At 40.1% G+C, this 12,385-nt stretch overlaps 2 protein-coding genes across 7 annotated transcripts; both read left to right on the top strand.

The window, feature by feature from the left end:
* The first annotated feature begins 38 nt into the window (after positions 1-38).
* Positions 39-3,465, top strand: ccdc106 (coiled-coil domain containing 106). The gene is made up of 8 exons (XM_011485389.3): positions 39-156; positions 587-667; positions 757-855; positions 931-1,152; positions 1,243-1,299; positions 1,471-1,755; positions 1,822-1,989; positions 2,090-3,465. Exons 2-8 carry the CDS (start codon positions 601-603, stop codon positions 2,404-2,406), a joined length of 1,215 nt encoding a protein of 404 aa, XP_011483691.1. The 5' UTR covers positions 39-156; positions 587-600; the 3' UTR covers positions 2,407-3,465.
* Positions 3,466-5,520: 2,055 nt separating this feature from the next.
* u2af2 (U2 small nuclear RNA auxiliary factor 2) lies at positions 5,521-12,163 on the top strand. Of its 6 annotated transcripts, none has more exons than XM_011485384.3 (12): positions 5,521-6,144; positions 6,935-7,103; positions 7,500-7,535; positions 7,756-7,859; positions 8,606-8,757; positions 8,849-8,965; positions 9,059-9,215; positions 9,323-9,411; positions 9,558-9,680; positions 9,754-9,840; positions 10,013-10,261; positions 10,346-12,163. In XM_011485384.3, exons 1-12 carry the CDS (start codon positions 6,096-6,098, stop codon positions 10,478-10,480), a joined length of 1,467 nt encoding a protein of 488 aa, XP_011483686.1. In that variant the 5' UTR covers positions 5,521-6,095; the 3' UTR covers positions 10,481-12,163. The 6 variants fall into 6 exon arrangements, with proteins under 6 accessions (XP_011483686.1, XP_011483689.1, XP_004077990.1 ...); XM_011485387.3 differs by having other exon boundaries at positions 5,522-6,144; positions 6,962-7,103; positions 10,346-10,517; XM_004077942.4 differs by having other exon boundaries at positions 5,522-6,144; positions 9,059-9,197; positions 9,332-9,411; positions 10,346-10,517.
* The last annotated feature ends 222 nt before the right edge of the window (positions 12,164-12,385 follow it).

Genomic DNA, 12,385 nt, shown 5'->3' with positions numbered 1-12,385 from the left:
GAAATTACGTCATTTATTACATTGTTGAAAAAATAAAACGGCAGTAATTGTTATTGTTAGCTTGTTAGCTCGCTGGCGAGCGCGTGAAATGGAGCTATGACTGTGTAATAACGTCGTACTACATGTGCATGGTTAGGTTATTACAAACCTAAAGTGGTATGTACAATTTTATTTTTGAAAAATACAGTAATAGTTTTGAATTTTTAATAACGACACAATGAAACACAACCGAGTCGGTTTTGTTGTTGTTATTTTTATTTTTAATAAGACTTGTGGTTATTGTGATAGTTATGCTAACATGACATGAAGAAGCTAACGGCTAATTTGTCATCCAAGGCTAGTGAGCATCATGTAACGCATGATCATCATCATGCAGAGTATTTTTTAAACTAGTTCAACAGTTAATACTTATAGGAAAAAACTGTCTTGTTTCTTTGAAAATTCGATATCCCTGATGTAAAACATTACCTTTTTTTTCTTTTCTAATTTTGAATAAAATAAAAATATCGAATATATGAACACAGCTAAAGTGCATCTTTGTCATGCGCTTTGATTTTCTTGACGTGTATTTTTACATTGATTGCAGGTTTTATGAGCTAAATGGAGGACGGAGGAAGTGATGCAGCCCCTACATCCAAGAGCCAGGCAGGCTCAGCACACCTGCAGAGTACGTTTCTGATTGCTCCCTGTAAAAAGCCTTTTCCTGTGTTTAAACTGCCCACAGCAAGTAATCACATGCTTATTTTCTTTTCTCAGCTCCAAAAAATGAGGACGCCTTTGAAATTGCTATTCCATATGAGGAAAACAACTTTGATCAGCAGGGATTTTTCAATCAGAGTGATCAGAATTTTAATGGTAAAAGATCAGTACTGTAAATTACTTTTCGCTCGTGATTTCTCTTTCCTAATTGTATTGTCTTTTTGTGCCTAGAGTCACCGTCAAATCCTGGTCCATCTCCAGCCACCAACTCATACATGATGATAACTAACTTGCGAACCCAACTCCAGATCTCCCTGGAGAAAAACTCTTGGCTGCAAAAAAGAATAGAAGATTTGGAGGAGGAGAGGGACTTCCTGCGTTGCCAGCTGGACCGCTTCATCTTTTCTACAAAGAGCCAGGGACAAGAGCAGTGCCGGAGCCAGTATAGTAATGGTGAGGAGAGGGACATGACTGACTATCAGTGCTTTGACAAGAAACTTGCATGGAAATTTAATGTTACCATTTTTTGTTCTCTCTCTACAGGCTATGAATCTAGACGATTTAACTGGAAGTTAAGAAGAGAGGGATATCGCCCCAGTGGTAAAAAACAAAGAAAAAAAGAAAAGAAAAAAGTCTTACACAATATTGATTTATTTAAAAAAAAAGCTGTAACATAGATTGCTATATTTGTGTATGTGTTACATCTTAACCTGTAAACTCTCCGCTACATAACAGTTTTTCCTTTTTTCTCTATTGAACAACAAAAAACAGAGTCGTCACATTTCCCTCAACGTCAGTTTATGCCTCGAAGGTCAGGTCCTGCTGCTATGTTGTCCTCCAAAAGCCATGTTTCTAGTCCAATAAGCACTCAACTGGCCTCCATGAATGTGTTATTCAACTCTGCACAATCGCAGTCTCTTCTACAAGGCCACAGTGCTTCCGGTACCACAGCCAGTACTACAGCCAGTACTACAGCCAGTACCACAGCCAGTACCACAGCCAGTGGCAGCGCTGCGCGATCGTCTGTGAACGACATAAACGCACACAATGGTCCAGGTAATACAAAATTAAACCTATTAACTTGGTCTTTTTAGATGTTTTACAAGGATTTTCTCTTGTCAGATTCCCTCTCGTTTATTGGAGAGTCAGACGAATACCTGGAACCGGACGGCTACATGGAGGAAGAGGAATTAATACCAGGGGAAGATGTTTTGTCAGACACAATAAACCCCAGCCAGCATCAGCTGAAGATACGACAGATCTTCCGAGTTCCAAGAGAACGCCAGAGGGGTAAAAGAAAGGATCAAAAAGATTCTGCAATAAGACTCAAAGAGTTTACAGTTTTAAGTCTTAACTGTTGCAAGCTAAAAGATATATTTTTCTTCTTCAGTGAAAGATGTTGCTGGAGTGCTGTTTCGCTATAAGAAGATTCTCCTTACGTACCAGCATCTCAAGAATATGTCCAAAGCCTTCCAGATCCATGGAGTTGACCGCAACACAGTGGCTTCTACCACCCCCATTGCTGAGCTGCTTCTAGTTGCTCCAGAGAAAGTGGCTGAGGTTGGAGAGTTTGACCCATCCAAAGAGAAGCTGCTGGACTATGCCAGGCGCTGCTACATAGCTCTGGATGAAGAGACACTGAGCAGAGTGCAAGCCTTAAAAAAGAACAACCTTCTTCTGCCCATTTCCTACAGATTCAGACAATGAAAAAAAGCAAGGCAGATGTAAAGAAGAGCTCAGTAAGAAACGTGTGCTGCTGTGCACGTGTGATTATAAACTGCTGCTGTGATGCTGTTCTTTCCAAACACGGAAAATATGACCTAAAAGTTTGATCAAGTTCATCGTCACTCTACTGACACATGCCTGCTGTTAAAAAGAAGCAATGACTTGAACATACGACATTCTACATCTCCATTTTGTCTTAACTTTAAGACTCACCCAGAGGAAAATTATGTTTTTGTTGAATATAACATGTTCTAGTGGCAATTTTTTGAATGATGAAGGACATATATTGAGACAATGAAGCTTAAAATTGAATTTCTGAGTACTTCTTTATTTAGATTGTTGTGAATCAGGAGCAGACAAAAAAATGCAGTTTGAAAAGAATGTATTTGTTACATAGAAAATATGCTGGGCACTTTATTCTGATGCACTCACTTGGAGACAAATAAATTCATGTAAGTCTCCGTTTTCCTGGTCTGAGCTGGCATCAGGCTCAAAACTGTACGGCTGGATTTTTCTTTAAAGTAATATGACAACCAACAGACTTTTCTTTTGTTTTTATTTTTTTGGCTGGGACGTAAAAGAATTTCGACATTGATCATTAGTTCCACTTTAGGTATACCCAGTAATTTATGTACATTGACAAACTGGATTGCAATAGATGGCACATTGTATGCTTAAAATACATTGCATTGTGGTAATTGCATATTTTGTATAATGTGAATCTCGGCATTGACACTATTTATTACTGTTTCAGGTATTTGTAAGACTTGTGTGACTTTTGGCTGGCTGTGAACATTTGTTGTCATCGTACAAACAACTTTACAGTTAGAAAAACAGCAAAACAGATGGAATTGACTCACAAAGAACATATTTCTTCTTTCTGATGCTCCACAACACATGCATGCTTTGCAGCCTATCCAGTTCTTGCCTTAATTTGTGATTAGAAAATAAACCATATGGTATTATGAAGATTGAATGGAATATACATAAGCAGTATTAAGATATCTGGAAACAAAATAAACTTTGGCTTTTCTTCGTCAATTTGGCCTCAGTGAATCGTCCTTCACCATCTAACCCTGTCCTCTGCATCTTCCTCACTCACATCAACCACTTGGTTGTCCTCCTACAGCCACAAGCCTTCCTCTGGACCCCTTCTGGTAGCTTTAACCTTAGCATTCTTTTATCAACATGATCATTGAATGTGTCCAAACCATCTCAATCTGCTTCCTTGCATTTATCTCCAAACCATCTAGCATTAGCTGTTCATCTACTGGACTCATTCCTGACCCCATCAATTTCCTCTTTGCTACTTCCATCTCTGGCTCCTGGCAGAATCACTGTCTCTAAACTGACATGTCTCCTCTCACCACAATCTTCTACACATTTCTGCTTGTGATTGTATGATCAAAAGTCAAAGTTATTTTCGTCTGGAAATGGTGGTATATGACCCAATATGAACCATAGCAGAAACTTGAAAATGTAATAAATCGTGACAAAAACCCATTGGAAACTCTAAAATGTGACAGAGCAGAGCAGATGACCCAACAGTAAAGAACTAAAAACTAAACATTCAAAAGCCAACTGAAGACAGCTGTGGATCTTCAGCCTGAACCTGATGCTACAGACAGGAGAAAATAGGTCAAAACAGAACCTGACAAGAACTAAGTAAATGTCACAAAAAGCCCAAAACACACAATGGTATGCAAGAAAATAAACAGCCCTGTCCTGTCTGCTGATGAAGATATGGGTGCAAACTGCACACTGCAGTCCTTTGTGCAGAATTTTCTGTCACTCTGCATCCCATATAAGACAGTGATACCAGGCGGCAGCACGCCGTTCACAACAAAAAAAAAAGGCAGAAAAGTTGTTTTCCTTGCGTTTCCTTCAATAATGAAGTTTAGGTGTTTGCCTTGGAGGGAGCTACTGCTGATATTTTTTGATGAGAAGTTGGCAATAGACACATCGTCACCTGTATGTAAAAAGACAACAAAATAGGAATTGCAAAGCACTGACAGCTTATTATTTGACATTTATGAAATGTTGTTGGTAAAGGAGTGAATACGTTTAATTTACTATAACGCCAAAACGACCAACTGCCATCACAGCAGACAACACTCACACAGGATGGCAGCAAAAAATGATCAATCCATCATTACAGTTCAATGTGACGAAACACTTTGAATTATGCAAAGACATGTGACCATACAGCGTGGCAGAATGTTCTAAAAATGTTCCCTTTGGATTATTTTGATGTGGAAAAACATTAGTGGGATGAACTTTATGAAAATAAAATGTGAATGGATTTTCCATTAATTCTTGTTTACTTGTTTGTTTGTTTTTACACTTGATTATCTTGCAAGAAATAGAAGGAATCTGGAAAACTTCACCTGCACCGTTCAGTCTCCAGGTGTTTATCTCTAAGTATCACTGGTTGAATTTTTGGCTAAAGATGTCCTCGATCGAGTTTAGGCCAGTGAATCGGATCAACTCAGATCATTCAAAATGAACCAATATTAACTATGAATCATATCAGCAAACATGAATTATGATATGAATAAACACCATGAATCGTTACATCCCTACTAGAAAGACGAACTCTAAGAAATTAATATTTTGCATAACAGGGCCTGATAGAGCTCATCTAAACATGATCTGTCCTGCCTGTCTGTGTGTAAAAAATGGGCTATTGCTTGATGAACCGTAAATCATTCAAAGTATACAGCAGGATGCTGACAATTCTTCTGAATCTATCCGCAGTGCTTAGGGCTGAGTTTTGTGTTGATCTTTCTTAAGGATCTATCACTAAAATCCAGTTTGTAGTTGTTTAATTAAATTGTGTAAATGACCGTTGATTGAAACACAAAAGCTTTAAGCATAACATTTAAAATCTACAGTAAGTTTTGGATATTTAACTATATTAACATGTATTTTTAACTGAAACACGTCGTTTTTAAGTTCATACATTTAGAAATATTCTCCCAATAACCATTACAGAGAAAGTCACATGCAGGTGTTCTGTTGTTTTAATCAGAATTCAATCACAGAATTGTCTCCATGCAGCTCCAAACACAAGCCAGAACCACACGACGTTCTTCTACCGGAAACGCAGCGTTCATCAACTTCCGATGTCACGGGGTATCTGGGAGTCGGAGCAAAAAAGCGGGCACAACAAAATCTTTGCTGTTTTTGTAGACTTAAAACAGCAGAAGGCGTAAAGATTTGGATTATTGCGTCACATAAACACATATTGTGGGCCTGTGACTAAGCTGGATTCGCTTTGGGCTTCGAAAATAGTCTCATTTATTCGGATTTCGTAGCCTAGCTAGCAGCTGAGCCTCCTCGGCGGTGTGGAGCAGCAGGCCTTTCTTCTGGACTTTGCTACAAGCTAGTTAGCTGGCGTTAGCGGGCTAACTTAAGCGAGCACGTTTTTCCTTTTTCCGTATTTGTATGTGTTACATTTGAGCAAATACCACGTCACTAATGTGTGTGATACCACCTATCGTTTGATAGGTTTGTTTTTGAGCCGTGTTTTTGCTAACCGAGGTTAACTTTCCGAAGCGCTATCATTGAAGCGCTTGAATCTCAAAGTGCTCACTTTCTTGCTAGCTTAAGCTAGCCTCCGCCAACCGAACAACGCAGTCTTCGAAAGCGTAGTAGGTTTCTATCCAGAGATGTCGGATTTCGACGAATTTGAAAGACAACTGTCTGAGAACCATCAAGGTAAATGGACTAGTTACACAATTAACAATGATTGCAAAAGAGGTACATGTCATTTTTATCTCTATGGTTAGCACGTCGCGGACGTGTCTGTTTAACTGGCCTATGATCAAATAGCCTCTAAATGTACAACGCAGCTTTACAAGTTTATCGATGTTTTCCTGTAATCTGGCTTTCGGTACTGTTGTATAATGCTATTAACATTAAAATGTTTTCAATTTTGTATTATCTTGAACTCCATCGTGGTATTATTATGGCATGTCCGATTCATGTGGCGTGTAATAATATTTAAGCGGTGCTTTCTGTCATTGAATTATCATTCAGCCGCTCGTGCTCGATAGTTCCTTTTTACAAGTTCAACTGTTTATCTTTATACATTCTCTACTGCAGTTTTTGCAATAGTCCTTTCAGTTTCATATTGTGTTTATGCTACTGATACAAATTCTTGCTTCTTTAATATAGCTGGTTTCCTGTACTCTCCTCTTTTATCTTCCTTTTTTTCCCACCTATCTGCAGATGCATCGTCTTGTAGCATGATTAACATAAAAATGTACTTTTAAGAGAAATAACCTCATTTATGCACATTTTCCTTCTACTTGATTACTACTTGATTTATCTTTTCACTTTGTGTTCATACCTGTAAGACCATTTATGAAAATTAAAATTAAACATCGAGAACATGTCTAAATTCAGCTCGCTTTAATTTGCTTTTATGAACAATATTTCTGGGGTTATGTTTTTTAAGAAGATTTTTGTTTTAATGAAAAACACTTTATACTTTTATACTTCATAGTTACTGAGCACCGCTCTTTTGCCACAGAAAGGGACAAAGAAAACCGGCACCATCGTCGTTCTTCATCCCGCAGCCGCAGCAGAGAGAGGAAGAAGAGGAGCAGGGATGGCGGGGAAAGACGCAGCAGGGACCGCCGTGGGGACAGTAAGGAGCGGAGACACCGGCGCAAGTCAGTACATCTACACCAATCCTCCTGTTTAAAAACAAGCTGTTATGTGTAAAATCTCTTATCAACTGTCCAGCAATAACATGGCAACGTTAAGTCTCTTTATTAACTTTATTGTAATGTCTGCAGTCTACATGCATCATTACATTGTTCACACAAATGCACCAGTTATGTATGTTTGTTCTGATGAGCTTTTGATTTCATTTGATTTATTCGTTTTTTTTTCCCTACTTCTTTTGAAATTAGAAGAGAATTCTCACTTGTTTGTTTTGAAGTGCATTGATATTCAAGTGTGACTGGAAATGCAGTGTTTTTTATTTTATTTATGAATCATAACTCAAAAAGTTTGTTTGATTCATATAAGAAATCTAAATCTCTTCCTCCAATTTGTCATTTCAGCTCGCCACCCGCCTACCCTCAAGAAAATACTGCAAGGTAACAGAAAACTTAACACAAAGCTGGCAGTTGCAGAAACTGTACATTGACACTCCTATCACTTTAAAGACAATTTACACATGTTCAAGTAATTTGTTTTTGGGTATTGTCCATTTTTCTGTCTTTTTTGTCACTTTTACTATGTTGAAATCGATGCAACCTTCTTTAAAAAAAAGTTCATTTTCTCCTAATGTTTATTTTTTTTTCTTCCCTCTTACAGCCGATCTCCCCATCGTGAAAAGAAGAAGAAGATCAAGAAGTATTGGGATGTTCCTCCTCCTGGTTTTGAGCATATCACTCCCATGCAGTACAAAGCCATGCAAGGTAACTCTTATCTGTTTCCAGTGTATTTAATTCACAAATGTGTACACATAACATGCTAAAGGCCTGTTCACACCGGGACGAATTTCGCCGGCGATTTTCGCCGACGTTTAACGCCTCGTGACTAAACAAAGGGCACGAAAAAACGTGCACGCGTTAAAGCGTAAAAAAAAAAACGCCTCGGGTTCGTTTTTTTTTCGACGCGACGCGTCGCGTCGAAATCTACTCGACCAATGAGAATGGCACTTTTGCTCACGTGTCTGGAGCTTCTGAAGTTACAGTAAAACACAACTTGGGGGCGCTCAAACACAAAACTGCCTTGCTGAGCACACATACCAGCGAAGAAGATAGACGCCAAGTAGCGTCTACACAGCCGCGAAGCAATAATGACGGACATTCTAAAATATCCCCGAACCAAGCACCAGTTGGAGCTACTGGTGCTTGAAATATTCATGTTTTCTTTGTTTGATTCTGACAAGCGTGTAAATACTTGCTCTCTTCTTCTGAGTGAAAAGCGACTTTAAGAAGCGTAAAGTTGCGCAGCGCCACCTTGTGTACAGGAGTATTTCTGTTTTACATTAAGCGCCATCTAATGTCAGGGAATGAAATTGCATGTTCACTCCACTCATCGTCAGCGAAAATCGCCTGGGTGTGAACACAAAAAACGTGGCGAAAAACGCTGGCGAATAACGCCTGGCGAATATTCGTCCCGGTGTGTACGGGCCTTAAAGTGTGTCATCTCTGTGCAGCCGCAGGCCAGATTCCAGCCACAGCTCTCCTGCCAACCATGACTCCAGATGGACTGGCTGTTACTCCCACTCCTGTGCCTGTAGTGGGGAGCCAGATGACCCGGCAGGCCCGCCGGCTTTATGTGGGTAACATCCCCTTTGGTATCACAGAGGTAAGCCATGGAAAAAATAGCGGAATGTTTCCAAACTAAATTCACATTCAAACCAAAAATGAGTGTTTAAATCTTATCTCTCTCTGTTTAGGAGTCCATGATGGATTTCTTCAATGCTCAAATGCGCTTGGGTGGTCTCACCCAAGCCCCTGGCAACCCTGTTCTTGCAGTACAGATCAACCAGGATAAGAATTTTGCCTTTCTTGAGGTTAGAAATGAGCCCTTGATACTTTCAACTATGCCTCTACACACTCTTTTAATTGCACGCTTGCGTATCTCATTGACGTTGGTTTCTTTGCAGTTTCGTTCAGTTGATGAAACTACACAGGCAATGGCCTTTGATGGCATCATCTTTCAAGGCCAGAGTCTGAAAATCCGTCGTCCACACGATTACCAGCCCTTGCCTGGCATGAGCGAGAACCCCAGTGTCTATGTGCCTGGTACACAGACAATTAATGGTTTTTAACTCTAAATTTTTGTGGCAAAATTTCAAAATTATCACAAAGTTACTCCTTGAGAGTTTACTTTTTGTGAATTTTGATTGCCCTTGTTTTTGCTATTATGGATCGTCTAGGTGTGGTGTCGACTGTGGTACCAGACTCGGCTCATAAGCTCTTCATTGGGGGTTTGCCCAACTACCTGAATGATGACCAGGTCGGTGTGTCTCATTTTTGGAAGAAACAGTTCTTACACTAGTTTTTTTTAAAAAAATAATGGTATTAATAGAAGGATTGTTGCTTTTCTTAGCTGTAATGTAAAAGTAAATAGTTTGTCTAAAATGTTGGTGTATTGTGTTTTAGGTGAAGGAGCTGTTGACATCATTCGGGCCTCTGAAGGCCTTCAATCTGGTAAAAGACAGCGCCACAGGCCTCTCCAAAGGATACGCTTTTTGCGAATACGTTGACGTCAACTTGAATGACCAGGTAGAAAGTCTCCACAGAAAATTGTCCCCTCGCTTGCTCTGAATTGCCCGCTTAAGCTCTGATGTTGTTGTAGGCTATTGCTGGCCTGAATGGCATGCAGCTTGGAGACAAGAAGCTGCTGGTGCAGAGAGCCAGTGTGGGATCCAAGAACGCTACTCTGGTGAGGATCCAGCTGCTCTGCCGAGCAGATTTTTTTAACTTTAACAGTTTTTTACTGCTTATTTTAATATTTTTTTAACGTGTTACCTGAATGAACATCAAATATATTTCAGCGTTTTCTTTGTTTTAAATTAAATCCAACATTTCACGTAAACCTTTGCTTCGTATTTCAGACAAGTATAAACCAGACCCCAGTGACGCTGCAGGTACCAGGTCTGAACAGCTCCGTGACTCAGATGGGGGGCCTCCCCACTGAGGTGCTATGTCTGATGAACATGGTGGCCCCTGAAGAGCTCCTGGACGATGAGGAGTATGAGGAGATCGTGGAAGACGTGAGGGAGGAGTGTGGCAAGTATGGCCAGGTGAAGAGCATTGAGATCCCCCGTCCTGTGGACGGCCTGGAAGTTCCTGGAACCGGCAAGGTAAGCAGTCGCTCAAAAGAAACATCTTTGAAACAGTCGTGTGCCCCCATCTTCACATTTCTTTTGTTTCTATTGTTTTGACAGATCTTTGTGGAATTCACGTCGGTTTTCGACGCCCAAAAGGCCATGCAGGGGCTCACAGGGAGGAAGTTTGCCAATAGGGTGGTGGTGACCAAATACTGCGATCCAGATGCTTATCACCGCCGGGACTTCTGGTAGAGAAGGCATTGAGAAGAGGAGCAGGGGGTGGGGAGGGAGGTAAGGGGACGTCATGTGTATTACCCGTTTCGAAAGCAGCCCTGAAATTGATTTGTTGGAACAACATTTCTTGTAGATCTTGGATTATTCATCCCTTTGAAAAACGGCTTTGGTAATATCCGGATTATTATTTGAGATCTATGGGATGTGTCCAGCAGTAAAATGTTTGATCTGGAGGAGGAGGTTCCAGTTTAAATGAAATGCATAGATCCGGATGGTAGTCATGTAACCGGGTGGGGAGGGAAGATTTCTCAGAAACGTGTGTATTACTTTGGCCAGGAGGGAGCTGATTTTTTTTCTTTTTTATACTTTGAGACAAGGATGTCATTGAGGGTGGGGGGTGGGGGGCAACTCTTTAGGGTTTGTATTTAAATGGAGGTAGCCTGTTTTAAGAACGTTAGGGAGCTGCTGTAGAAAAAGTACTGGATGATTCAGGCCAAGAAGGATGTGGAACAAAACCTAAAAAACAGAAGTGTGTGTTTCTGAAAGGAAGATGTAGGGGAGATGAAGAGGAAGAGGATTTTCATTCGACCGCCTAATGTAGATGCACCGTGGCCGTAACGCCATCCTCAGTTTGCTCATCATTTGACAGTTTTTGTCAGAGAGGCTTTTCTGTTTTAGACTATTTCCTTCTTTTTATGCTTTCATCTTTTACGCTGCCCCCTCCAGGACGGTTGTCGTTTGCCTGGACCTGTTCTGAATGGTGTCATTTTTCAAATACTGTGCGTCGCTTCTTCACTGATGTGAGCTGTGATATCATGTGTCCAATAAGCTTAAGTACATTATTTTTCCTCCTTAGCTTTAAATTTACCCATCCAGTTCATTTCTGAACACCTCCTTAACAGGTCAAAGTCTCATCCAGGACCCAGTACAAACACGAAAAACATTGGAGAAAGTAGAATCGATAATGGTGGGGAGAAATCTCCTCACCAGCGAGCCTTAACCTTCATGTTGATTCGCCTGTGAAGGAAATTTGGCTTGCCCCCTTTTTTCCACTCGCGGTCTGTAAGTTCAGTCTTTATTTTCAGTGTGTGTTTGTGTGTGTGCAACGCCTCACTTCTTTGACAAGACCAATAAACACGTAACTAACATCCACGTCTCATGTTGTTTTGCAGTTTTTTTTTTATGCCAACACAGAGGAGTTACTTTTAAAAACCGGTCTTTTATGATAAAAAAAAAAGAAAATAAACGGCTCAAATTTAGCTGGAGGTATTTTACAAATTTACTATTGCTTTCATTGGTGTTGAAAGTTGATCTACAAGTAAATCTAGGATGTCTTCTGTCAGCAGGATTAAGCTGTAGACTATAGCCTGCATGTCTCCCATCTCCCTTATCATCTTCCTTTAAATCTGAGGACCACACCTTCACATTGAATGGGCTCGTGACGACAGTAAGCTTCTTATTTGAAACTTTAGTCATTACGCTGTCAGTTATAACCCATTTGAGATGTTACTTTGCTCTCTGAAATTCTGCTCTTTCTGTGTCTGTCTTTAAAAAAAAACGTTTTTATTTCAGTGGGGAAAAAATTAAAATGTGATTTCTGAAATGATTTAACCGAAAAGCCACATTTAGTTTAAGGCAAAAGCAAGTCGTTCATTTGTCCAATATGTTTCCAAATGTTGATTAAAAACTGAATTTACATGTTGCTGTATTTCCTTTTTTTTTTCCTCTTTATGCACTCACCAACCTGCGACCGTTGTAGATTTGTTTAATCCTATGGGGTCCAGATGACCCGATCCTTACATTGACGTGTTCTCCCTACCTACATGACAAAGGTGGATAAAGATGGAGAGGATTTCATGTAATCCATGGACACCAGTGAAGATCACAAATTGAAGAAAAAAGGTTCAGCGCACTGTCTAGTGG

This window comes from Oryzias latipes, chromosome 16, assembly GCF_002234675.1.
Source record: "Oryzias latipes chromosome 16, ASM223467v1".
Taxonomy (NCBI): domain Eukaryota; kingdom Metazoa; phylum Chordata; class Actinopteri; order Beloniformes; family Adrianichthyidae; genus Oryzias; species Oryzias latipes.
The sequence above is the reverse complement of the archived record's forward strand: the minus strand, read 5'-3'. Positions and strand labels throughout refer to the sequence as shown.

What these genes read in the sequence shown, in the direction of transcription:
- ccdc106 (XM_011485389.3), top strand. Translation starts at nt 601, where the DNA reads ATGGAGGACGGAGGAAGTGATGCAGCCCCTACATCCAAGAGCCAGGCA. An exon ending in AGAGGGATATCGCCCCAGTG is followed by an intron (nt 1,300 to 1,470) that starts GTAAAAAACAAA and finishes AACAAAAAACAG; the next exon opens with AGTCGTCACATTTCCCTCAA. An exon ending in TCCAAGAGAACGCCAGAGGG is followed by an intron (nt 1,990 to 2,089) that starts GTAAAAGAAAGG and finishes TTTCTTCTTCAG; the next exon opens with TGAAAGATGTTGCTGGAGTG.
- u2af2 (XM_011485384.3), top strand. Translation starts at nt 6,096, where the DNA reads ATGTCGGATTTCGACGAATTTGAAAGACAACTGTCTGAGAACCATCAA. An exon ending in TCCCCTTTGGTATCACAGAG is followed by an intron (nt 8,758 to 8,848) that starts GTAAGCCATGGA and finishes CTCTCTGTTTAG; the next exon opens with GAGTCCATGATGGATTTCTT. An exon ending in AGAATTTTGCCTTTCTTGAG is followed by an intron (nt 8,966 to 9,058) that starts GTTAGAAATGAG and finishes GTTTCTTTGCAG; the next exon opens with TTTCGTTCAGTTGATGAAAC.